This window comes from Gallus gallus, chromosome 1 (genome assembly GCF_016699485.2).
Source record: "Gallus gallus isolate bGalGal1 chromosome 1, bGalGal1.mat.broiler.GRCg7b, whole genome shotgun sequence".
NCBI lineage: Eukaryota > Metazoa > Chordata > Aves > Galliformes > Phasianidae > Gallus > Gallus gallus.
The window spans coordinates 13,829,250-13,857,160 of record NC_052532.1 but is presented as its reverse complement, the minus strand read 5'-3'; the positions used below and the strand labels follow the sequence as shown (position 1 = coordinate 13,857,160).

Sequence of the window (27,911 nt, the reverse complement as noted above, 5' to 3'; positions counted from 1 at the left end):
TTTAAGTCAGTGGGAGGATGCTTGTAGGTCTCCTGTGGGACACACCTAACTGCCTTACCCTGATGGCCACCACCATCGTCATCTGCTTGGCTTTTCAGCCTGAGGGAGAACCCCAGTCCCTCAGGCCAGTCTCAGAACACTGGTCGCCCCCTCATTGCACTGCCCTCACCCCACCCATGGCTGAGCTGTGCCTCTCGGGCAGGACCAAGATCTAGGATGCTTATTTTAGACTGATGGAGTACCAGGCTTTGAGGATAGGTCACTAGTGTCTGTAAATCCCCAGTTCCCAAATGCCTTATGTTTGCTTGATCTGGATTTGTGTATACTCAATTTGACCTCAACACAAAAGATGTTTTTCTGCTTTTTCAGAGTTTAAGGTTGGAGAAAAGGCAGAGTGATTTTCACTTTTCCTGGAATAAAAAGTGCTGCATCAGGCTTATGAACACCTGGGGCTGCTTTAGGTTCGCTTCAGTCTGAGGAACGACAGGCGATCAAACTGAGCATTGGCCCCTTGATTGTAAAAAAAACAAAACAAACACACACACAAAATTTAGAGATTGTTTTCCCTTTCCAAATTAGTATCAAGAAAACCTTGTTAGTGTTTGTTGTTTGTGAGTTGAGGAGAATTTTTACATTCCAGTGCATTTCTCCTGGATGCTAGCAGTTTAGGAGAAAACCAAAATGATTATGTACATTAATAATAGCATGTAGACATTAAGGTAACCTTGAGACATCTGAATTTGATCCCTATTTCTCCAGATTGCAATTAGCTTTTGAATATGAGTGGATTAAAATAAAGAAAAATAGTGCAAACAAAATTTAAATGTAAATCCTATTATCTAAAACAAAAACCAAACAAACATTGACTCATAAGTAGTTCTTATTTTCCACAATCAAAAATAATCTTTCTATCTGGAAGGAGTGCATTTCTAACCTTGAATAGTTAATAATATGCAAATTAGTTACAACTTAGGAAAACTCTTTTTCTTCCTTAAGTCATAAATTGTTTTTTCTAAAAGAAAGTAAAGTTTGATCTTATTTTGCTGTGCCCGCACATCATCATCCTCCTAATATTACACTTACTTAGAAAGAGAAAATAAAAGTTTTCTTTTGTTTCTTCTGGAAAAAGTCCATTTGCTTATGTCAAGGTTGGCAGGAGTCTCAAGAGGGGGAGAATGTCTCCACTTACTATTTCTTTTATTTTTTCTTTTTTTTTTCTTGCATTTTTGGTTGTGTTTAGAAGCAATGCTATTTATGATCTGTGCATATGACACACTTGTTGAACCATGAAGAGCAGTGAAAAGCAGAAAGGTCAGCAGTGGTCTGACTCCTATACCAGCCAGCCTGGCTGATGCGTGCTTTGTAATTTAATGATCTGCTTCCTCAAGTACCAAATTTCCTCAGGAGCATTCAACTATTTGGAGATTTCTACAAAAATACTGAGAAATCACATCACATGCAATGGAAAGGCTGAAAATCTTGCTGGAGGTAAGCTGACAAAACCGGAGGCAGACACCCAAGAAATATGGTTGAGAAACTTATTTTCCAAATTTAGTTACATAGCAGGAATGTAAAAAAAATATCCTAAAGTTACTCTAGTAGCAGAACCTTTCCAATTATTTGCCCACTGAAACATGTTAAATCAATCAGGGCTGTGTGAAATCTCCTTAGTTAATAGGTCAAATAAATCACTGGGGCAATTTCTCTGCAATTTGATGGACTTAATGCTGGAAGGAAGTTTGCCTTATGAAGTTACAGACAGGCTTAGCCGACCAACTTGCTATCTGATCTGGATGTTCAATGGTAATGAAATATAATGCAAGTAGCACAATGTACTCCTTGAACAAATTGTGTTGTGACACTCAGGAGCAAAAAGGAGCAGAAGCCTACTTTTAATGAAATCTGGGCAATCCAGAAGGTCCAGTCAAATCTGGCCAACCACATGGAGCAGAGGTGTACAATAAGAGAGTGAAGAAAGAAGGTCTTCAGATGATGTCTCCGCATTGAAAATAGTTTGAACTATCACTGCCAGAGTGACAGATTAATCTAATTTTGGGGGCAAAGCAGAACTGACACTGATGGATGACCAGGCTTCAGGAGGGGCAGAGAGCATCACAGGGCAGGTGTTAATGCCAGAGTAGCTTCTGTGCAGAGAGAACCTCCTCCTCCAACACTGGTGACTCAGCATAGGGCAAATATTTAAGGAAAGGTCTCGCTCTGTTTAATTCAGAAATTGGCTCCAGGAATTCATTTTGCATGAGGGTATGTCTGCAAGATGCTATGAGCTCCCCTGCTCCATTCCTGTCCCTTAGAAATGCCCCACAGGGATCCCCAGGCAGAGTGCTGCATTTCTCATTTGAAAAACTGCCTCTTGAGATCTTTCATTTTTCAATTTTCTTTGTAACTATATATTATCAGATACATTTGATGCCTAATTTAACTTGGTTTCCACATGTTATTATGCTTATGAAATGTCTTTGTCATTCAGTGAAGCAGACACAACTACAAAATCTTGCTGTCCGGCTTAATTTCCAACTACTTTTCACATTTATATTTCTAAATCCAAGCCAGCCTGCTAGACATACTTAATAATTTACTATTTTCAATGCCTATTGCCCTTTTCCAAAAGAGGATAACATGGGAGCCTTGCAAGGGAAAAGACTGAAAACAGCCAAGACCAAGAGTGACATCAGGTAGATTTTTTTGTTGTCAGATATTTAAGTAAAGAAAGGTAATTTCCAACAGAAGGGATGAATTTAGACCATAAGCACTGTGCATTCACTGTGATGAAGTAGTGCAGGTGGGAATGTTCTGTTCACATTGCTGGGAGGGCCTGAACAGAAGCTAAACAAGAGGATGTGTAGGATGATTTACCAGAGGGTGCTGCAGTGCATAATGAAACAGTAGAAACAACAAGAAAAGCCCAGCAGCAGAGACTATGGCAATGTAGAAAGGATTTACACAGCCTGCAAGGGCATGTTTTCAAGGTAGGACCTGGGGTTATGCCTACACAAGGAAAGGAAACAGGCCAAGTCCTGCTCTCTAGTCCTGAGGGCAAATGGCACACACACTGTGCACATCCTCGTCTCACTCAGCCTTGTTTCCTACAGGGTGCCCTCCACCCCAAATGACCTCCTCTCTAATGCCTAATGGTTCTGGCCTATGTCATATCACAGAATCACAGAATTGCCCAGGTTGGAAGGGACCTCAAGGATCTTGAATCTCCAACCCAAGCCATATCCCAAGCCATTTCCCAGGAACTGGTAACCAGAATGAGCTGATCAAGGGATGTGCTGACAGCACACTACTAGCCACCTGGACAGTGCTTCAGTCCCTCCCATGTCCATGCTTATTATTAATATAGTTGTACCAAGAGTGTCCAAACTAGATGTGGAAGATGTATATACTAGCAGAATTTAGTTGGCCCTTCTCTGACAGATGAGTTGGATGTGCTTTTGTATTTCAGTTTCACTTACACTCAGAGGAAGGTTGCAGTGTTCATTAATAGCTTAAAAACCAGGAATCCAATCAAAGTTAACCCTCTAGGTTCCTTTAAAATATAGTGGATGAAAATAGGCATATTCAGATAGTAGTTCACCCCCAGACTGCTTTGTGGATAACATATATTCTTAGCAATTTCGAGTGGCAGTGGACAATTAAATGTGGGCACCTGAAGTGTGTTGCATCAAGGACAAGCTGACTGGCCCCTGCTCTCCACTGAAAAGTACTGATTAGATCTCCTTTGACAATCTGAGAGCTTAGGTACCTCATGTGTGTATGGGAGCCTTGTCCTGGAGTTGAATCCTACTTGAACTGTGGTAGTGACTGTTGCCATTGGTCATGTTCTTGCAGAAAGTACATATCAAGGATGCAAGGCAAAATCAAATGAAGATATGCCTGCATTGCAACTATCTGGTAACAAGATCAAAGCTTCCCATCATGCATAAATGAGGTTAGTCCATGCCCCATCCTCTACCTAGCAAGACTTACAGCAGTGTAGGTGCAATGATTCATCACTATTATCCAACATGGATTTATGTGCTCTCTTGTTTATCCTGTGCTGCTGCATCTCTGTTGTTATGCTTGCACAAATGAGGTTGAAGCTAGCTCTGGCCCTGCTGCATAGAGCATGCTTACAAATCTGAATCCTAGTGGTCTGAACCAAGGAGGTCTGAAGTCCCCACATTCTGCTGAAGAACCAAGCACCAGCCACAATTCAAATTTGGTAACTTGTTACTTCTGCTCAGGTCAGACAGAAAGAGAAGCAGAGCTGGTCCTGCTGTATGTGTGAAGTACTAGCCAAGAGAGATACAGCTGTCATCAGCTTACTAGTATGGTGTGCTTGAAAGCAGCATATGAACTTCATTATCTGCCTGCTGGGTACTGGATGCTGAATTTACAGGGGATGAACTTCAGTCACTGCCAAGAAAACACAAAATACGTGTTTGAGCTGTAAAATGTGATTGAACTCTGAGAAATGAAGAGGAAAAAGAAACAACATGTTGAATAGAACAGCCCTGCTGTTCAAGGAAGTAGAAGTAGAGAATGGAGTTGGAGATATATATAAAAGGAGACACCAATATATTCGTTTCAAAATAGCCCTATGGAGTGAATGAAAAATGAAACTGGGAAATGAACTGTAAACAGAATGAATTTACATGAAACTGAACAAAACGAAGAAGTTAGACTCACTATCTTTATCATATGCCTTCAGGATAAAAAAAATGAGCTTTGAAAACGTTATATATCTCATGAAATACATCTGCTGAGTTTTTAATGGTTGTGCTGCAGGTAGAAGACATTGCCTATCAAAGCATAAATAATGTTCTTGCTTTCACATGTAAAGAGGAACTATAAAGCCTGTGAGTGGGTTTCCCCAAAGCAGGCTCACCCTGGAAAAACACCTAGTCAAGGATGGGAGCCTATGATTAATTCTGCTTCAGTTAGGCTATTGATCTGTTATGCTGTTAACATATACACAAGTCCTATGGGTGCACTAATATCCCTCAGAGCTTAAACAGAAATAAAGCAGGATGAACACAAAACCAAAAAAAAAAAAAATACTGTTTTCCATGCACTGTATGCTGGCAATCGTAGCGAGACTGCTCCTTGGAAAGGTGTGGAATAAATGAGCTGGCCATGTTTTCCCTCTCACTCTGGAAATATCCCAGGACTTGGAATATTCTCAGGTAAGTTTAGTGTTTACAGAAAATACTACACTGACTGTCCTGAAAAATTAAGTCTTCGTTTCCAAAGAGCAAAGGTGTGCCCAGTAGAAAGATTATTGCTCTGCAATTTCATGTCATTAGGCTGTAAGATGTTGGAAAAAGAATGGTATTTTCTGTGTGAGGAACTTAGCTCCTGTGCCTCTTGCTAAAAGAACCAAGGGACATCCTCCTGTCTTCTACAGGTGCTCCTCAGTGAAGAAACAAAGTGACAGCTGTGCTTTTTGCTGCAGGGCACCCAGGTGCTCTGTGGTTAAGACAAGGTATGTGCATGAATGTGTCTGTGCTATGCTGGCAACTTTCCCAGCAAAACCTGATTGCACCACAGCAGTTACCAACACCTCAGCATAGCCTTTATCTTTATCCTCTCCATCTTCCCTGATGGCACCAAATCACAGAGGCTGTATGTTTTCTGTCCAGAACTCTTGGTATACTTCTGCTCTGCTAACTTCCTTGCAATTTGCATATGCTCACAACTGTCCTATTTGGATCAAGTCCCTCCAATGGAGCACCAGACTAGAAAGTATCACAAAACTATGGCTGAGTATATGGAGCCTCAGATGGCTCACATTTACCTGTGATATTCCACACTCCTATTCATTTGATAGCAAAACAGTGCCAAATTAGATGGAGCAGCATTTCTCTCATAGGACACAATGTTGTACTATTGTGATGTGTTTCAGCTGTGGTGATGGTGACAGTGGGTCACCTCAGCTGGTGCAGATTTTCAGGAACACAGCATGCAGGCTCTTGTTTGTCACTGATGAAAATGCATAGCTAATAGTGGTGACTATGTTGAAAAATACCATTTTGTAGCTGAGAATTTGCTCTATCAAACAGTGCTACTGTTCTCTTTGTATCTGTTGTAGTTTCCATGGAAATAAATAGGAGGCATTACTTTTGGAGCACAGTTTAATTGATTCAAAACATTCATATAATTTCTATAATGGTTTTTAATTGTGCAATTAGTGTAGAGGCATATAATCACCTAATTAGGCTATATAATTACAATATGTAATAATATTGTGATGGTGTTATACACATCCTTTTTAAACAGGAAAAAAACAAGCATACTATGCTGAAACTGTAATTTGTGAGCTCCAGAGTGCCTGTATATATTTCCTTATGTATATCCCAATTTTTCTTGTGTGATCAAGGAAGTTCGAGCATGCAGATAAGAACTGTTGGTGAGATACTGAGTATTTTTGGAAATTGGCTCTACTAAATTGTGTGGTACTGTTATGGAGTGGTTGTGTTCAGGTAGGGCATGTCTAAAGACAGATGCTGAGGAAAGATGTGATTATAAAGCACGCTTAACTCCTGCCTGCATTGAACGGATAATAATGTCCTTATGATGTGGCTGAACTCTCTGCTTCTCTGTGTGGAATTTAATGCTGACTTGATCCTGCAATCTTTAGTTCAATGAAGAAGCTCCCAGTGGCTTTGGCAGGGTAGGCTTGCCATCCCCGCCAGGCTCTTCCTGCTCTGTGAAGGACTTAAAGGCTCCTTCCACCCACAGAAAATCAGTGCCTTATTCTGTATCCAGCTCTGCCTCTGACTTGGTAAAGTCAAGTGTAGTTTCAGGTGTAAAGTGCTTGAATTCATGTACCTTTCTGAGACAGGACAGTATGTCTCAGAAAGAATTATTTCTCTTGAGTTATATCAGCTCCCAAGTGGATCAGACAATCTGTTCCATTGTGCTGAAAAGTGTTTCACAACTCACAAAATTAAACTAAAATGGGATTAATAGCTGTAATTACTGACTTGTTTTGAAGAGTTCAAGTGAATGTCTCTAACATTCATCCACATTTCATTTATTTTAACGAAAGAGTGGTAAATCCCCAAGCCAGACAGATGCTATTTGTTTGCATATGAGACATTTTTCACCCCCAGCTGTGGAAACAGCATCAAAACTGTCACTGTTTTCGTACAGAATTAATGGACAGTTTGCAGAATGTATCATGACCTTGCTAGCTGATGGATGTGATAATAAAGCCTTACTTAGATTTTGCAGAAGGATGACCTAGTTTCATTCACACACTGGCACTGCAGCTTTCAGTGCAAGCAGGTGCAAATGCTGGAAGGGGTCTGTGCAGCTACCTGGGTGGAAGTCTGATGTGCCTTATCTGAAATAGCACAGCTGGCTAACACCTCCTTTGCAATTAGTAATCACAGAATCAGTGACTATCACCAGTTCTAAGGGACCCACAATGATAACTGAGCCCAGCTCCTGGCTCCAGAAAGGGCCAATCAAAATTCAAACCCTGTATCTGAGAGCATTATCCAAACGCTCCTTGAACTCCAACAGCTTGAGGCCGTGCCCACTGCCCTGGGCAGCCTGTTTCGTGCCCACCGCCCTCTGGCGCAGACCCTTTCCCTAACCCCTTTTCCCGCCCCTCCCCTGACACAGCTCCATGCCGTTCCCTCGGGCCCTGTCGCTGTCACACAGAGCAGAGCTCAGCGCTGCCCCTCCGCTCCCTGTGAGGAGCTGCAGCCGCCATGAGGCCTCCCCTCAGCTCCTCTGCTCTGCGCTGAGTAAAGCCGGGGACCACAGCCGCCCCTCACACACCTTGTCCTCAGACCCTTCCTCATCTCCATATCCCTCCTTTGGACGCTGTCTCATAGCTTTATGTCCCCCTGATGTTGTGGCACCCACACTGCACCCAGTGCAGGAGGTGAGGCCCGCATAGCACAGAGCAGAGCAGGACAAGCCCTCCCCTTGCCTGCTGGCAGTGCTGGGCCCGGTGCACCCCAGGTACGGTTGGCCCTTTGGGCTGCCAGGGCACACTGTTGGCTCAGATTTAATTTGCTGTTGATCAGGCTATGTTCACTTCAGGATGTGCCAAAGTGTCTGATACACTTAAGTCATGTTATGCTCCTAGTCATGTAGCTGTGCTGATCTAACAGCTTGTTGCTACCAAGAGGAGATTTTGCTCTCCATTTCTCCTCTCCCCTGCAAATATGCAGACCACATGTTGTGTCATCACACTCTGGGTGTTGCTGGAGATCATGGAGCTCTCTGTGAGCTAACACAACTGGTACATACTCATTTTTTTTCTGGTATGTGAGCTTGAATGTACAGTACCACAGCCACAAACCATGAAGACTGGGCTTGAATCAAGGGACAGACGTACATGGTGAGGTGAGCAACAGAATTACCTTCATTTGGTACTAATGAGCTGTTAGACCAGCTCCAATACAGTGTTCTTCATCATTAATAAGACCATCCAGGATAGCATCTAAAGCACCTTAAAGTGTCACAAGAAATTCAATGCTAATGGAGGCTATATATTTTAAGAAAGACTAAAAGTGTGTATACAGAAGATAAATAGGCTTGTGGTCTATTATCCTTGTTTAGTTCTCTCAGTAGAGTAAAATTTTACTTCTGCATTGCTGCTCTGTTAGGAAAAAGCAGCTTCTCCTCTCATCAAAACAAAAATTAGATTATAAGCCTTACTTCCTTGAATTGAAATGATTGGTTTCAAACTATTCATATTTTCTTATCACTTTAAGAAAATATTCATGGACTTATACATATTATAACAGTCTCTGAAAACCTGAGTTTTCTGGTTTTCCTAAAATGCTAGCCATGAAGTCAGTCTGCAATGAAATCCAGGTGAATACACTTGGATGGAACTCCACTAGTGATAGACACATCTCTGTCCAACAGTGGGAGGTGATAATGACCAGGGGATGGAGGCAACTCCTGACGGATGGGGCAGTGCCTTGTCAGGTATACACTTTCACATTGCCCACTCATCCCCTTCATCGTGACACTCCAATGATCACAGCACAACCTATATGCTGAAGCAGAACTGAGAGAGTGGGGAAACCTCTGAGTGCATGTGTTATTCAGTACATTTTTTTAGATCCATGTTTTCTTTTGTTTTCAGTGGTGACAGGGTTTGATTTCTGCATGTTATTCACAGGCCAATCTGCTGCTTCTGCTATTCTGATCTGCTCCATAACTTTTTTGCTATTCCTATTTGTTTTGAGAGGATGCCCCCTAACTTCATGTGGCATGAAGTTTTTTTTTCTTCTTGATCAAACATCAGAAACTTTCAGAGAAAGGAGAAAAAAACAAGACTTTGCATCTAATGAGGTGAAACCACACAGATAAAACCTCTGCACAAACAGATCCTTGCAACTTTTTTCTTTTTTTTTTTTTTTTGGCTGGACCTTCTTGAAGTTTGCTGTGAGTGAGCTGATGGCTGACATGAATGTTTGTAGCAAACAAAGACTGAGCTACCAGAGTGACGACTGCACAAATTTTACTTGTATACATCTTGGTGAACACTTCTTGCTGCAGTTCTCAAGCAGCTCAGCCAAAAGCATTGCGACAGCAGCTGAAGTTTCACAACACGCACAGTCCTGCTGATGCTGCTGATCAATGAGATGCAGAGCTTTTTTTTTTTCCCAGTGCAGCACAGATTTGGGGGTTGCTGCTTGCATAAGTGAAAAAATCAAAAGTATGAAGCAGACTAAAGAACAGAGTCTGGCACCTTGACTAAAACAGCACTTCTTTTCAACTTTCTCAATTTGACAGACTTTTCATGAGAGTTATTTTTAACAAATTGTTTTTTATGGTAATATGCACTTTTATCATATCTTCCTCATGAGGAACTCCAACTGTCTCAAAGCGTTAATTGAAAAATCCTTGCAGAAGATATTGGAGGCAAGCAGAGTGTGCTAAAGCCTATGCAGGACAGATGGGGAAACAGGGGCACAACACAGGTATGTGCTATGTCCAAAGTCATATGAAATAAAAAATAGTCTCCCTTCTCCCCAGTTCTTTGTTCTGGCTTCAAGGTGAGGGCTGCTTCCAGCCTCCTCTCTTCTGCTTCTGGGGTGGATTTGAGGAAAATCACAGTAATGCACTGTCTTTGTTTTGAGCACAGACAATGGTAGTTATGCCACCACTGGATTGCTTCTCCCTTTCCTGCATCCAATGATATTTCTTTTGTTTGCAGACAGCTAGACAAGATCTTGCTTGAGCAGAGTGTCAGCAGGGACCCAGGGTTTTCTGTGTCATGCAAAGGGACACAGCCCAGAGGACCCTGCAGAGATGCTTTTCTCTGAAAGGGCAGGCAAGCCTGCAGAAGAGCATGGCCAGCAGGTTGAAGGAGGTGATCTGCTTCTCTGCTCCCCTCTGCTCTTCTCTGGTGAGTCCATATTTAGACTACTGTGTCCATTTCTGGGCAAGTTCAAAAAGACACGGATCTCCTAGAAAGAGTTCAGCTTAGAGCCACAAAGCTGATTAAGGGCCTGAAGCATCTCCTGTATGAAGAAAGGCTGAGTAACTTGGGTCTGTTCAGCCTTGGGAATAGAGGACTGAGAATATCTAAAGGGAAGTGGGAGGCAAATGGATGAGGCCAGTCTCTTCTCGGTGGTGTGTAGCAACAGACAAGGGGTAATGCCCTAAAACTTGAACATAGGTAGTTCTGTACTAACACGTGTAAGAACTTCTTTACAGTAAGGGCGATGGAGTGCTGGAACAGGTTGCCCAGAGAGGTTGTGGAATATCCTATGAAAATATTCAAGACCTGTTTGGATGCCTACCTGTGTGACCTACTGTAGGGTGCCTGCTTTAGCAGGAAAAGTTGGGCTCAGTGATCTCTTGAGGTCCCTTCCTACCCCTGTGATTCTGTGATTCTGTGAAATCCTGCAGGTCAGCAGGGCTTATTAGCTCTGACTGCACTGCAGTAATGCAGTAATGCAGTTGTGTGGCTGCAAACCTGAGCCTTGCATCTGTGGATGCTTATGACTTAAGGGATCTATGCACCATGCTCTGGATACACACACACAAAATGCTCCTTTCCAAGTGGAAGCAGCATCTCAGTAACAATTAGAGGAGGGAAAAAACACTCAGGAGTTGAAATGCTGGGACCAGGGCACATTCAGGCATGCCTTGCAAGTTCAGTGCTGTACTGAAGAGCCTCACCAGAATAGCTGTCCACTGCCTCCATCCCTAGACCAAGCATGGACCTTCATGGGGCAGTGTTTCCAAATTCCCCACCTACAGCGCTACTGTGTCCTTCCTTCCCAAGCTTGGGGACACATGTAGGAGGGGAATACTCTACCACAAGCTAAGATCAGACACATCCATCACACTCCTTACACTGTCTCGCTTTTTTTTTTTTTTCATTGGGTAACAGTAACCCATGTTTTTCTTGATACTTTGAGCTGGGGGTTATCATCAGACTGAAAGTCAGTCTCTGGGGTTTGTCAGCTGAAGAGAGGATAGTGAGTTTTTTATTTTCAGGAGGAGGAAACAGTCCTCATGTTTTCAGTGGGCACTTTAAAGCAAGGGTGACTGGACTTGACGCTGGCCTTGCTCACACTGCTGCAGAGGCTACAGTAACAGTCACAAGGAATTGGATGATGGTGATTTGTCTCAGACACTCCTGTCCCATGCTGTCTATGCAAGATGCTGGGCGTGGGCTTGGTGCCAAAGGTGGCCAAATCCTGGGCAGAGCAGCTAGGCACAGCACAGCCCTGGAGCCCCATTGCAGAGTTGCTTGCTGAGTGTTAATGGTACTTGCCTTCTTCCACTTTTTCCTTGATTATAACAAGAAAAATCCTGCATCCTCAGAATGCTGAATTTTCTAGACAAGCTATTCTCTATCTTTCTCTTTTTAAAAGGTAATTGTAGCAAAGTGCTGATTGATGGGGCTTGTGAATACAACTTTTTCTTATCTAAAAACCAGTTATACTGTGGGCGCTACTTGCCTAGTACCCATTAGAAAGAGTTAATATCCATTTTCTGGAAGACTGAAGAAGTTCCCCAGGCACGGCCCATGGCCCATTGAGTTTGTCAGCTGCAGAAACATCATGACTTCAATCAGTATTGTAGACTTTGTCTCTTGAAATCTGTCGCATAAGCCGTGGTAGCATTTGGCACATTCAAAATGTAATCTGCAGATGAGAATCGATTGTTTTGTACCCATCGACCTTCAGAAAAGTTTCTTACAGCGGCTGCTGTGATGATAGTATCTCCTAGGAAGATTACCATCTGTGGAGGCAGGTAGCTTGGTTCTACCTTGTTTATCTCCAGATGAACAAGGAAACGAATCTCTGAGGCACAGCCCGAGATCTTATCAGCCAGAACTTAATAGGCAGCTCTGGCTCCCTGGCACATTTTGGGACATACAAGTTAAGCCTGTAGCAAAAGGTAATGGCCATGCCTGTGTTGCAGATATTTTAAAGTGTAACTGTTATGTAAATAACCAATTTTTCAGTTCGATGACTGAAGCAAGCAGTAGAAAAAAAGTTTGGTGCTGAATCAAAACAGATTTTGTACAGATTCTTTTGAAAAGTGATATCCCCATTTCTTCCCATGGTATTGTTTTCTTTAAAGTTAATTCAAAATATTTCATGAGCTACTTTTTGAATTATTTAGATGCTTGAATAGACTTTTTATTCAGCTTTAGATGAACCCGATGTTACAAAAAGCAGTACAATGGACTAATGGAGTCTGATTTTCAATTAGCAGCATGTATCCTCCTTCTGTATGTTCTGCGTACAATCCAGATCCTTTGTCATGGCCTGATAACACTTCCATGGCAACACTTTGATGCCACTAACACCCATGCACCTTCTCTCTGTTATAGCTGTCTTTCTTATGGACTCAGATCCTTCACTAGCGCTTACAACTGCCCTTGAATTCCCAAAAATTTCTATGCCCCCATGCTTCCCATATGTACCAAATGTCCCGTATGGCCCCTCTCCCACAAGACCCTTGGTTTCATTACATATTCCTTACTTTTTTATATGCAAGTACATACAGATATATATATGTACATATAAATACTCGCAACATTTTTCATATGCTCTGCCTAACTTGATTTAGCATAAGAGCCAATAATGAAACAGCAGGCAGTGCAGTATATTTGAAATGAGATTTGTGCTGACTCGGCCAGCCAAGTGCTGTAAAGCGCTGAATCTCCTGGCTTTCCCTTAGTGGGATCACTCATTAATGCTCTCTCTTTTATCCAGCCATTGATCTTCAGAACACTTCTGGGAGTTGAATGTTTCTAAGATGTTAAGCTTTTGTCAAGTTTAGTTGAAATTGCATGATGGGTTTAAAAGTTATTAGGGAAGAGGATTACTAACCAGGTGGAAAGATAAGCAACGTAATTCCATATGGAATTTTTTTCTGATGGAAAAATATGCTTTAAGATATGAAAATGAAACGAGCCAACATAAAAAAATCCAATTAAGGCAAAGCATTACATTCAACATCCATCCATTAAAAAGCTTTGTTTCTTGAAAACTACATTTAACTAGCATTTTGTTCAGAAAGAGCTCCATGCTGGGGTTCATCTTGGTTTGAGATCCAGCTGGTATCCAGTCTGCTAAAAGGAATCAATGAGATGTTGAATTAAAGTCAGAATTCTTTATTCGTTGATTATCTTCAGAATAAGATGTTGAAGAAGTCTACTTCCCTGAAGACAGGAAAATACAATGATCAGAAATTTCATCCTTGCTACCAGCTCTGAAAGTATGTGAATTAAACCCCAGAAACTGGACATACTGAAGAACTGAATAGGGAACCACAAATTCTTCACTTTTCTTAGTTAAATGTGTGGTGCAGCGTGCAAGCGTACATCCTGCCGCTGTAGTGCCTTGGCTGGTTTACCTGCCAATGTCTTTTTATAAGCAACAATAAAGATGCTGTGCTGAAAGGATGAGAGGAGGGCCAACCTTTTATTACTATAAGCAATTGGTAAAGCACCAATTATTTCTTTAAATGAGAATGCAAGTCTATTGTAATTGAATTACCTAGTTGGGAGAGTAAACCATTGAAGGAGGACTGTTTTTACCTTGAATATCTCATTATGTTCATTGGGAACTGGGAGCTAAACTGTCACTAGAAAATGGGAGACAAAGTGAGATCATAATCACTAGAGACTAAATTTCTTGGAAACCTTAAAGAAAGAAGTGTCAAATATAGGTTAATTCACCTAATTCAATAGATTTCAAATGCTTAGATGGAGTGGAAATGCAGAGACTGCTGTACTTTCCAAGGCAGATACAAGCTATTCAAAGTTAACCTTTGGCTCTACTGCATAGCACTGCCGAAATGCATTGCTTGTCTCCTAATGTATTCTCACTGCTCCAACCTTCATCACATGCCCAATCTACAAGAACAGTCTTGTCAGGAGCAAGCACTTACTGTTCTTCAGAGGAGACCTCGAGGTGATTTACTTTTTGGTTGTATGATATCCCACACTGACAACCCAACTTTCAGAAAGTTGAATGACATGTCTAGGTGAATTCTGGGAATAAGTATTAGCTATGTAAGGTGAGGAGTCTAAAGAATCCCAAACATATTTACCTTTGGATATGTAGATATGTTCTTTATTAATCTCTGAGTCTTTCTAGTGAGATTGTTTGTTAGTACAGGGTTAAGATCTATATTTTTCTGTTATTGGCATCTGTCTGCTATCAGCTGAGCAGAACCCAACTTTTTTTTTTAATGCATTTCAGACATCAGTCACTCTCTGGATTCAATTTTTGGCCATTTTTTATCAAAAATGTGCATATAGAACATGGAACAGATGATTTTGAAATAAGAAGTGTCGAATGTTTCAAACTGTCAAGCCAGCATTTTCACAAATTTGATGGCATGATACATTAACTAGACTGGACAAGTGATGAATTACTGCATTCTTTTCTGTTGTTTAAAAAAAGAATTGGTCAGTGCAGAGTACTTTGATCTGAGTGATAGCTATAACAGCCCATGTATACTTACTGCGTGACAACATTCACCTCCTCTTCCCAAGCAGGCTAAGAATGACAGTACTCTTATAATACTTCTACTGTGAGAGTTTTGGATGTAATACTAGATATACACTAACAAGATACACTAAAAAATCCTTTTTTTTTTTTTTTTTGGTCTTCTTGAATGATGATATAATCTTTTTTCCCCCTGTAATTAGGGAGATATAAATTGAGAATATAAATAGTCCTGTGATTATGAAAGTTGAAGGTCTGAAATAGAAGTGAAATGAAGAAATTGTTTAAGCAAAAGGGATACAAATGTGTGCTGTATGAAAGCAGGGGAAGAAAGAGAAGCAAGGTTGAAGAGAGGCACAGCCCAGGAAATCTGATGGGAAGAGAAAATGGAACAAAAAAGATTATTTTTATAAATGCCTATTATAAATGCCTTTATCTCTCTGCAACTTTTTGAGGAGAGCTTCAATTTATGTCTGGAAATCACTATAGGCCTATTCAAACAGAGGCTGATTGCTGTAACCTTAATACTATGCTGAGCTTTAGAGAATATTCTGAATTATTATTGCACAAATGTGTTACAAGTTTAGCATGTGCTGGACAGTGCTGGATTAACCTGACTGGTTTTATGTGAAGATTCAGAGTATGAGAAAAAGAATCTAAGTAGCATATAGTGTGCCATAGTGAGTATGGATGTCCAACCAGCAAGACCACTTTCCGTAACAAAATGAAGAGGCTGATACCTTGGTAATTTGTTTGTGATCGTAAGGTCAGGATCTGATACACAAATAGTTCTGAAATATGAAATCCATTCAGTTTATGCCAACGTCTACAGTACCTAGCAGTTATGCAACATTTTTGTATCTAAATCGGTGTCTGAGTACAACTTCACCATATATAACCTGTATGAGAACTGGTTGATTGATGAGCAGATGCAGTCTCAAATGTCAAATGCTCACTAGAGTATAAATGATTGATCAGCATGTAAACCTGCTGATCTTCTGGCATTATTGTAAACATACAACTTCTAATCATTTCACTGAGCTTTTTTACGGATTTATTTTAGATAAGCTTGTCAGTCCTCTCCAGGAAAACAGTTGGGTTGATAGTTATATTAGGAAGATTTATTGTACTTCATAACATGTCATATTTGCCCATATTGGATAGAAATTAACATCTACAGAGCAGCAGGGAGAATACTTACAAAACTGAGGCAGAACATTAGAAGGTAGTTTTCCTCTTTTGATAGCTACTGCCTTGGCTTGGAAGTGCTGAGGCCACATGCCAGTGTATTCTCAGAGGTTTTCAGCTATCGTTTTAAATTCAACAATTAGATGCCGCAGGCTAGTTCTGAAAGGGCACAGAAATGCAGCCTTAATGCTGATACAATTTTTTATTTTCTCAAGGAAAGTTTCTCCTTAACCATTTAGCATTACTTCTTTCCATTTGCCAAATCCAGCATTTCCATCAAGGATACAAGCTGTTTTTTTTTTCTTTTTTCTTCTTCTTTTTTTTTTTTTTCTGTGGCTGTTCTCCTCTGTACAACACTTTTATACCTTGCCAGCATGGCTTCTGTACTCAATTTCCAATTAACTCTTTGACAGTGTTTTTGTCTTCCTCATATTTGGAACACATTGACTGATTTCTAATACGGTTCCACTTTCTCTAGTGGACCAATCTTTGTCTCTGTAGGATATATGGTGTCAGAACTTTATTGCTTTATCACAGTTCTATTTCAAGGGGTCACCCAGTTGTTACTGTTGGAGTGTTACAATAGTTCTTCAAAGGAAATATGGAACTATTTGATACACGTCAAACATTGAAACACCTGAAAAATGTTGTTTGAAGCTCTGTATTCAAGGATTAATTTAAGTGAGATTCATGAACATTTAAAATGTGTATGAGTTACTCTAATGGTTTCACTTTACTCCCACCCTCTAAAATTCTTACTGATTTACCAGGATGAAGGAAATCACTGCATAATCACATCCAACTTGCCCAGTGGAAAAGCTCTGAGATTTTGTTTCAATATTCTATGTAAGTATAAAAATAAAAGGTAGTAAACACTTTGGTTAAAATGAGAACATTTTAGCTATGCCAATCTAATTTGGATTCTGAATTTGCTTTCTTTGAAGTAACCATTAAATAACTGAACTATTGTATTCTGCACAGTTTCCAGATGCATTCATTTTAGCAGGCATTTACATAACTCTACTATTTTTCTTCTCCAATATACACTTTTCTTTCACATATTTATATTGGTAGAAATGTAAAAGCATACAGCTAAATTATTGCATCTGTGTTCAGGAAGCAAAATATTATATACTTTTACACTTCTTTGTTGGCAGCAATGCCGGTGGATTTGCTCAATGTTTCAAGATGGTTGTCTACCTATTAGACCCAGCAAGTGGGAATTCAGTGTCTTCAGCTGTACCAAACAGTAGGGACTACTCATACTGTAAAGATTCACCTTTATAGACTGTCTATGTGGAGCGACAGCTTATGAAACCCTTGGAAAATTGAGGAAGGAAAACAAAGAAAGACACAGGGATGCACAGTGCCCTGACACTCTTTCTTTAGCCACCGTGGCTTATGTTGGGATGATTTTTTAACTGAATTCAGTATACATGCATAAAAGAAAAAAGTCAGCACCTCGTCTCCTTTTCTTCAGATCTTTTCCTTTCCTGGGAGGGGAGAAGCGAGGAAGAAGGAGGAGAGAAATCTAAAACATCCAGTTTTTTCTCCAGACTACTGGGAGCCAGTTCCAAAGTTCATTTGATCTCTCTCATTTGCTATGATGAAGAGGATCAAAGAAGTCTTCATTTGTGTCAGCAAATGGCTCATTCTATAAGCATGGCCTGATGCAGAATGATACATGATGGAGCAAGAAACATAGCCACACACTGACAGAGACCATCTGGAAAGTCAGTTTAACACGAGCTGAGTGGTGCTGGCAGATGGAAAGGCTACCAAGCATCTTGGCTGCGGAAGAGGAAACTGAGCAAAGTAGAGGAATAGTTTCTCTTCTGGGTATGGCAGAGTTAAAACTACTCCTGGAAAAGTATTCAGCTCTGATTCTGGAGTTTAAGCAATGCTGATAAGGGGGATTTGGACTATCCTACAGCTTTTGTGATATCAGAGAGTAGCTTAAGCGACCACGCTGAACTTTTCAGACTCTATCAGGCAGAGTTATACAAAGAGTAGGGAGATTTGGTTCCAGTGTGCAGGTACTACACATGAACAATTCACTCAACCTGGAGAGAGTTCATTGGGAATATGAGGGCAGGACTGAGGGAAATGGCACACAGAGCACAGGGCAATGGTCTGTCTTGTGTCAAATGCTGCCACCTAAAAGGATGTAAGTACTTTGAGATGAATGACTGTGCAACTCATGCCAGCTCATTATCATCCTGAAAAATGTTTAGATTTGCAAAACTAAGGTGAAAGTGGTTTGTAAAATCAAACATGCAGTTGTACTGAAAATACATTTAGTCAAATAGGACTACAAGGAACTAAAATGTATGTCCCAGGGCCAGGCTGCCCAGGCATACAGGATCAGTGGGAATAATTATCTGGAGCCCACCAAGCTTGTCATTCAGGAGAAGATGAGGGATTTAACAGAAAGCTTGTATCAGCTCTGAAAGTGGCCCAGAAGTAACATGAACAGTTTGAATTTTCAAGAAGAAAGCAATATGAAAATGACTGACTAGAGGAATACTACACTGCCAGAACCAAGGAGATCAAGTTTTGCTTGTTACTGTAATAAGCTGCCTTGAATGTTACCTGTGACAGAAACCCGAAAGAGACAGATATCTCAAACATCTCATTAGTAATGACTTACGTGTCTTACTGAGTATAACTCTGGAAAACAAGGCTATTTGCCTTGCTTTCATTTGGAATTTTAGATAGCTCCTTGTTCTAAAGCTTCTGACAAAATCTGTTGTTTCTGTTGACATTTTGATCACAAACGGGGAAGTTACCTGAATTTATTTTCAGATGTCTTGTTTGCAGATGGAAAATTATCCTAGCTTTATGCAACTACTGAATAAGAGTGAAAACAACTTCACAGTAAAAATATAATACATCTAATGACTTTTTAAATACTGAGAAAGATTTCCAAGAAAATTGCTGGAACTTACTTCAATGGGGAACAATTAGAGATAAATTCTACAGGCCTCTGTATTCCTCTGTATGCTAGAACAAGACATTAGGACTGTTGTGAGCATAGGGCGGTCCTGGAGGCTCTCTGAAGTGGCAGGTTGGACTGGACAGCAAAATGTTCCAATAGATTAGTTGTTCCTCATTAAATCTAGATTAGTGGCACAAACCTGCCTTCATTATTTAGTCCGCATTAACACACGGGCTTTGTTTCAAGTTAACAACACAGGTCTCCAAACCTGTTAGGCTTTGTTTAAACTTGTCTAGGCCTGCCACAGTTCTGTTTCATCTTGTAACAGCACTTCCTAATGAGCTAATCGTCCATTTGTATGCGCCATTCCACTACACTTTGCAATGCTTAACTCCTCTTTGGTTTGCTGCCCTACAGAATTTTCAAGCAGAGCAAAGAACCCATATAATGCATTGAGTTCCGCACTGTAAAGGACCAACAGCATACCATGTAAGAAGTGTTTCTGGCTAGCTTTTTGTGATAGAGGTTCTTTTTGTGATCGAGGTGCCTTGAAGTCCTGATACTTGGTCCCTCATATCATGAGCTCATTAAATGGAAAGATAATTACATTAACTGAACTGTTGTATGTGATTCCTTTCAGAGTGTAACAGCAAGTGGGATCCAACTTTCTGAGAGACAGAAAGCAGTTCACCATGTTCTTCCTTCATTAATCAGAGGGGAACTAAGACTCTATTCATGGTCTCTAGCTTCTTTGGTTAAGTAATTAATGCATATGCTTAGGACTAATTTTACTTTCTCATTATAGAATATAGAGCTGTAAAAGAACAGTTCAATCAGCTGATATATCAATCAGCACCACTGCAAAACTGACCTTTATTTAAGAAGGCATTTTAATCAACTTTTGACTTTTAGTTTTGATGTTTCATTTGCCTTTTTTAAGGGGTATCATCATTAAACACAATGGTAAAGTAGTTCCCTGAAATAATACTTTATTCGGGTCTTGGTTTCAGTACATATACTTTTAGTAATAATATCATCACTATTCAGCTTTCCAACTATACTTTCTATTGTTGAAACACAACATATATCATAAAAGTCATTCTCATTATCCCCATTTAGAAGACAGAGAAATGAAGAAATCTAATGATATATTAAAGCTTGGTAAAAGGACTAGAAATCACACCCTGCTATCTTGCTCCATGCTTTTCCCTTACTGCCACTCAACACAAATATAAAAGTCTAAGTAGCTTCTCACATGCTTCTACATGCAGAAGTATATATTTTGAAATTTAAGACCTGGGAGTATTTTCTAAGTTCACAGTGAAGCACCTTGACTTCTGGTCCCACTCCCCAGATTTCTCATCTTAGTTTCTACTAAAACCTCCAAAATACTTCAGTTTTTTGTCTCCCTCGATCTGAAGTTCTCTCATGTTTGAGGTTCTCACATCTCCAGCTCTGCTCTCCAAGAAGTGCTCTACACAATACACTGTAGATTGCTGTGCAAGAGGGGCATGAAAAATCCTCTGACTGAAGCTGTTTTTCTTTGTGTGATAGAATTCAATACATTTTGGTCAAGAGAGTGCATGACATTAAGGCATTGCAAATGCAAGTCCATGATTTGGATCCCATGACTGTTTATACAGTCCTTGAATGAAAGTTTATACCTTGGGCAGAGACCCAACGGCAATGCTATTAGGATCTTCATCCAGGAGACATGAAGTTCCCTCTGATGCTGATCACAATGAACATTCCGTGTTTATATTTTCACTATTTATGTAGTTTAACTCACAGGTGAATACTTGCCATTACCTAAAGTTGGAAATTTGGGGTAAAAAGCTTCATAAAAAAATATGTGAGTTTAGCAGCTAGTTGCAGCCTTTAGTTGAAATCTGTCTGGTACTACTTGCCTACCAAGAGTTTCTGCTAGTTCACTGTGGCATTATAGGCTGTCATCAGATAAAGAAATTGAAAACTGGAGCTAATTGCAGTGATGTTATGGTAGACAAGCCATTTGTTGTTTGAAGTTGAAGGAGAATAGTGAACTCTTCACAGCTGTGACAAGGATTTGTTCTTGGCTGACACAGCAGAGAATCATGTTTTGAAATAAGAAGTGAGAGCCAGGAATGCCCAGCCTGGAACCTATGGCTCTGGGCTTCAAAGACCCCAATTCTGCCTTTGAAAAGCAGGGTTCCTAAATATTTCTCCTTTGAGGCAAGTCTATAAACCTTCTGACGTAGTTCCAGCTTCCTCTGGCCAGCTGCAGCCTGGTGAGCACATGTGGTGGGCTGTCTACAACAATCCATCACACATCGCTCCCCAGTGACTTCATCTCACACTTCCATTCTCAAATGGAAATTCAAGTGGCCAAGTTGGTTCTGAGTTCAAAGTCACCTCAAGTGCTTTGAACACAGAGCCACACTGAAGCAGCAAGAGGCTGAAGTGGACACCTGTGGATCACTCTTGAGCTTCAGGTAGGAAGGATGGGAGGAGACAAGCAGACACTAAGATAAATGCCACTCAGAAAAATAGGGAGCAGAAAACAGAGTAACAGATACGCTGTATTTTATATTTGAACAAAAAGAATATGATAATTGAAATGAAAATGTACATAATAGTGACTTTTTGTGTATCAAGAGAAGTAGGGTGTACGTGACTTTACAAAAAAAGGAGCTACAGAATTTTTATCAGATAGAGAACATGGGTATAGAGGGGTATATCTAGTGTTCTGACTGCATTTTTAGTCATTATTAACAGAGGCTGTTGGCAACTCTTCTTGCATTGTAAATATAAGGGAAAACTAATATTGAGTATCAAAATTCAGATGTTTATTCACCTAGTTTTGAATAAGTTAACTTAAATGCTTGGGAATATATGCCATGAGAATGACATGCTCCAAAGCAGGGCTTTGCAATTTTGCAACAGTTTGTCACTCAGCTCCAGACAGCAGGTCTTCTGAAGACAGTTTTCTGTTGCAGCTGAAACCATGTAGGCAAAATATTCTGGTTTACAAGGATCATTCTCTTGCCAAAGATATACAGCTCTTCAAGAATGGTATTTTTTTTTTTTTTTTTGCTTTTGGAGAAAACTGCTTTGTCACTAACAAACTCCTTCCTTCCCCTTAGCTTCTGTCTTTAAGCATGTGTATTCTGCAGTAACAGCACAAGCAAATGTACAGAGCTAGCCTTCAGCAACCTCTATCATGTGCTGGCAGCACCAGAATGGAGAATAATGAGGGCACAAGTGTCAACCAACTGGTAAGTACTCTCCTGGGCATTCTGCATCATGCCAAGCTCTCTGTGGATTGGCTGCTGAGAGCTGTTTGGTGCAGTTTGGATCTGTCTGTCTGAATTGTAATCACTGCAAGATAGATGAATCCTTCAGATCTTCCATCTAGCTGCCTTGGTCCTTTTAGCTATTTCAGCCATGGGCTTGTAACTCTGGGAAATCTTTAGTGCAAGTTGCTTGTTTGTGACCATATGGGCACTGAAGGTGAGTCAAACATTAATCATACATACCTTGTAAAGCTGTTCCATCCATCAGAAAAGGCACTGCTGTCCATGAAGTGCACCACCCACTTGGTCTGACTGGTATTGCTTAACAGGATAGTTTCTTCTGAATGTTCGTTTATTTATTGCACTTAATACAGACCAAATTACCACTTTCTACCATAAAAATAATTGCTTTGCACCTTCAATTTCTTTTGCAAACATTTTATTTCATCTCCTCACCCTTTGGGCAAAACTTCAATTTTATGTCATTAAGACATTAGAGTTGAAAATGTTACATTCTGTCATTACAGAACACACTGAGGTTTATGCCTGATGCTGATGGGGTTGATGAAGCTTAAAGCTAAGATGAATCCTGACTATTTTTGTTATCACCCTGAATGCCATTAGCTTAATAACATGCAGGCCTTTAAGTCATTCATTACATAAGGCATTGCAATTATTTCCTATAAATTAAAGTAAACCATGTAATACTGTTCTCACCTCTTCTTTTGCTAATGGCATAAACCTAATGTGAAGGTCTTTTGGAAATATCTTTTTTTCTTCAAAAGGCAGTTTTTAAAATGAGGAAGGCACAGATTGTTGTGTAAAATGTGCATGATTAGGAAAATGTATTAGGTATAATGTAACCCGAAAAAAGGTCTGCTAAACTTCAGCTTCAGCTGTGAAATTCACATGGTAGTTTACTCACCAACCCCAGCAAATGAGGAACGAGAAGGCATTATTTTTATCATTTGGTGGAAAAGAAAACTTTCTTGTATGGCAAAAATATAGCTGTATTATCCCATGAATAATTTTAGCAGTCAAATTCCTAATTTATGAGCATTCATTAGCCTATGTAGATACACAGAACTGTAGTAATCAAAAGCATACAGCAGGTGGTAATTCAGCATGGTAAATCTACAGAGAAGTACAGCTTGCTCTTTTTTCCATCTTTTTCTCACCTTTTTGCCATCCTGTTGCATATTGTATACTTCTAAATGTTTACTCATCACCAATGCTCAGAAGCAGCTGTGATGCTGGGTACTCGCTCCAACTCACAACCCCCAGCAGCTCTCATTAATGAGACTGCGGGAGCTGATCTGCAACAAGTCCCCAAGACAGAACTTCTATCTGATTAAGAAAAGAGCTGCCCAGCTGTCTGATTGTTGCTTAATAATTCATTCTTCTTGAGGATTTTTCCACAAATGAAAACAGTTGTGATTCTTACACTTATTTTACAGCCTCTTCCCCTCTGCTGAGATACTGCATAATAGTGCTGTGCATGGAGCAAAGCCCTGCAGCAGAGGAATTGCTGAGAGGGCAAGTGGAGTTCCATCTTGGTACAGTCAGTGTTGGTTCCTCCCCGTGTCCATTCTCCTGAAAAGCCACTAAGAAACCACAACTGTCTCTTAAGGGGAAACCTTGCTTATCATGGACTATAGGCTATCCAGACGTTGGTCAGAGGACATCACCACCATCAAGGAGGAGGATTTCCTGGACTCAGCCAGTGGACAGCCCATCACCAGTGCTCACTGACAGTTCAGAGACATATTTTTGCCCTTAGAGGACAGCAGCACCCTGGGGACTCCTTGAGAAATGGATGCTCGTGATCCAGATGTGCTAACCCAGAAACAAGACTGCAAACAGATGGTGAGGAGGAAAGAAGAGATGGGTGGTGGTGTTCAGTGTCCATGACTGCTTCTTGTGAGGACTTTTTCTTCCCATTATAAGAGTGTCTGGGGAGGCTGAGGGTGGAATTACTTATATCTACATTTTTATTTTCTTGTCTGTGTGGGAGGCACATTAGTGATATTTGCATACTTCAGTATTTTCCCTGACCACTTCCAAGAGATGCATGAGTACTTTGCATGTGGACTAAGTCTGGTACTTCTCCAGCCCTAATGGGGCCAAAGGGGCATAGTTTATGGTATGAGAGGCAAAGCCGTCAAGCATGCATACTGTGTGCAAAGGGTACAGACAGGAGGTTACTTGGTGCCAAATCAAGGGCAAGCATTGTCCCTTTTCTGTTAGCATCTTCATTGTGGTGTAAGTAATCAACACCCCCTCTGCCCACAGACCACTGCCCCAGACTGACCACCTGAGCCTGTAGGGACCACCAGGGGGAATTAAGTGCTGGTGCCTTCTTGTCTCAGTAGGTGCTTCCCTGGCACCCTAAACAAGTACTGATCTCTGGCCAGAAAGGAAGCCACAGATACCAAGGAGAGTGCTGGCCCTGTCTCTCAGTGAAGCTGCCAGCCCTGCTGCCCCAAAAGCCCTGCCCCATGTGGGAGATGCTGTTTGGCAGAAGCTTTTTGTGAAGAAGGAGATACCTTTTTTAGAGGGCAGGTTGTCTTTTTTTCTTTTCATCGGAAGGACAGTTTAAAAAGGTGGTGGATATTAAGCTTGACTGAGTCTGTTTTGGTTGAGTTCTGGTTTGCATTGAACCTAATGCTTTGGTACATTTCTGTGCTTTTTCCAAGGAAAATGAGCTGCTGAATGATATTGTCTGACACGCTGAGGATCAAATGTTCTGGCAGGAGCTTGTGCCAGCATTGTGAGAGGTGATGAGTCTCCTGAAGCTGTGTTTTGCTCACAAGGTGCCAAAACAAATGGAGTTCTTTGATAGAAACAGTTGTTGGGTTCATGAGCTTTGTATGGCATAGAGAAGTTGAACACAATGCTGATGCTGAAGGCATTTGTGGCATAGCTGTCAATATCCTTCTTATCAATCTTTTAATCTTCAAATACAGTTGAATTTTACCCTTGAAGAAAAGGGCCACAGAGACAGTCTTTGAAACAAGTGCCCTCAGTATACCTGCAGAATAGATGTACATGGGAAATGGTAAGCAATATACACTTTCCCTAACCCACAACATTACTAGGCTCTAACGAGGTCTGCAGCTGCATGTGAAGTTCAATCTTCAGGTCCATTTATCTTAGGGCTGAGTGTGCTGACTGTCTGCAAGTCAGCAGGCTGGGTCCAGTGTGCTGGTGCTTTCAGATAATGTGGATAATAGTCAAGAGTAGGACTGAGACCAGCTATTTTTGTACAACACAGGCTGCCAAACAGCTTTTGATTTCCAATTCAGTACTGAAGAGCTTCTAATATCTCTGCTATTACTTGAACAACCGACAAAATTACAAAGGTGGTAGATGAGCTGAATGCAGAATCCTGCACTGCTGGACCTAGGGGAAACTTGATGAAATTAATCGGGGATCAATTGAAAACAAGTACTTCTGTAGCAGTCAGTAGTGAGCTTTGGGAACTGGTGGCCATGTGGTTTTGTGGGAGCTGACTGTCTCAGCAGATTCAGGAGGGATTAGACAGATTCAAGGACAACAAGTCCATTAAAAGGGGAAGGCAGGGATGTACCCTCTGTGGTGTCTGCCACATCAGATACACAGCTGTTGGTGCTGAGGTGTACGAGGGGATGAGATTGCAGAAATCAGCCAAGCTTGCTAGCTGAAAGCAATACAATCAACAAAAAAACAAGTTTCTTTTTCAGTCCTGGGTCTGATCCTTACTGTAAATCCACTAGTGCCCCCAAGTACAAACAGTACTAGATCACTGTGAATCTCCCAAGCCAAGCCCTCCCTCACCCTGTCTGCTGTGCTAACACACTGTATGTGTTAGCACAACAGTGTGCCATATTACAGCCATTCATATTACAATGCAAAATTCTAAAGGAACCAGATGAACAAATCTTGCATAGGGTATAGAAAAAGATGGAGGCTGTGAAATTTAAATGCTAACAAAACAATGTACAAGTGGGAAACATAAATACGTCCAATCCACAGCTCATTAAGGATAAGTCACGCATAATGCAGAAGTTATGGCAGTTTCAAACTTTCTTGGATTTTGGAGGCTGAAATGTAAAACCACTTGCATTTCCTCTTTCCCAGCAAATTAGGAAGTAAGCCAGCATGCTAATTTGTATGTATAAAACAAAATAAAACTGACAATTTTTTTAAAGCAATTACTCTTGAGGCCACCCAGCAGTAGTGTTTCTAAAGCGGTCCTACCTTTGTTTTCCAACTTGAGCTCCTCTGCTAGCAAGCTGTCTTGTCTGTTGCCAAGCACAAACGCCAGAAATGAGAGGATCAGGGCATCCAAGATTCCAATAATAGCCAGGATATAAGCCCAGCGGACTGAACAAGCCCCCAGCGTGTACTTGTCTGTCTTTTCACCACACATCCGTTTTACCTCATCTGAATCCCAGCCATCAGGAAAAATCATACAACCCAGGACGAGGCAGGCAGCTTGGAGAAAAAAAGGAGAACAATGGGATAATGAGACCAAACTTTCATTTTGACGAGAACCTCACAGTTATCATTAAAGCAACATACTTTTTCATCCCGAGCTTCAAAGCTAGCTTACTTAAAAACAAGTCACACAATTATATGCTGTGATTAAGTATTTAATATAAAATCCTATGATATAACTTCAACTTGGCACCTTGCTTAAAAAAATGTTACGTCCCAAATCCCTAGCCAAATTTTGTACCAGCACAATCACCTTTTTGCTGTGAGACTGATTTCTTTATTTTACTATGAAAGGCTCACACAAAACAAAAGATGAAAATGATTCTTAAGCTGGATATTCAAGGGAAACACTGGATAACCACCAAATGGTCAGGCAAACAAGACAGAGAATAATAGAGGTGAAACCCTATCTCTCATTCCAGGCCATCTTAGAGCTTGTAATACACGTAGGCTGCAGTAAGGCTTTTATTTGTATTTTACTTTTTTGGTAAGTTGGCAGTACCATTTTAACTGAAATATGTTTTATTCATAAGGTTTGTACTCCTCAAAAACACAAGTAATGACATTGTTCTGCAAGGAAAAATAAGCTGTCAACATTGCTGCCAACTTCTGAACTGGCTTACCTGAGGAATCAACACATGACATCTTGAACATGAAAAAGTGCTGATCCTTTTAACACCGAGAAAAAAATATGAGAAGCCTCTGCCCTCATGGAAAGCTAGCTGATATCAACTGCCAGCCACCTTGGTAGGATCAACTGAACCGTGCAGGGGACGGGAGCAAAGGATGTGTGATTGGGTGCTCTTTTGTCAGCCTGGGTGACCACTAAACAGCTGACCTTAATTTTTAGAAAGCAGAAATTTGCTTTCTCCCTTGGTTCCCAGGGGAACTGCCCTTCTGGAGGCCAAGGTGGCTGTTGCCGAGCAGACAAAATGGCACAACAAGCTTGTTTTATTCAAAAGCAATGAACTCCTGAAGCAGTGCTCCTGTTGCCTGCTGGCCAGCAGCTGCTGGGACATCCCCTGCCTGGGTTAGAGCTGGGCCAGCAGGGCCTTCTGTGCCCAGTCCCAC

The 27,911-nt window shown here is 40.9% G+C and overlaps 1 protein-coding gene and 1 long non-coding RNA gene across 4 annotated transcripts in view; one reads left to right on the top strand and one right to left on the bottom strand.

The window, feature by feature from the left end:
• LHFPL3 (lipoma HMGIC fusion partner-like 3) overlaps positions 1-27,911 on the bottom strand; it is a 235,540-nt gene that overhangs the window by 49,113 nt on the left and 158,516 nt on the right. For all 3 annotated transcript variants that reach the window (XM_015275770.4, XM_015275771.4, XM_015275769.4), the window contains exon 2: positions 26,601-26,837. In XM_015275770.4, coding sequence (XP_015131256.1) covers positions 26,601-26,837 — 237 coding nt within the window. The remainder of the gene's footprint in view (positions 1-26,600; positions 26,838-27,911) is intronic.
• LOC121108720 lies at positions 8,158-26,607 on the top strand. The gene is made up of 4 exons (XR_005843389.2): positions 8,158-16,997; positions 22,212-22,343; positions 23,819-24,227; positions 25,058-26,607. It is a non-coding gene; the product is annotated as an uncharacterized LOC121108720 (long non-coding RNA).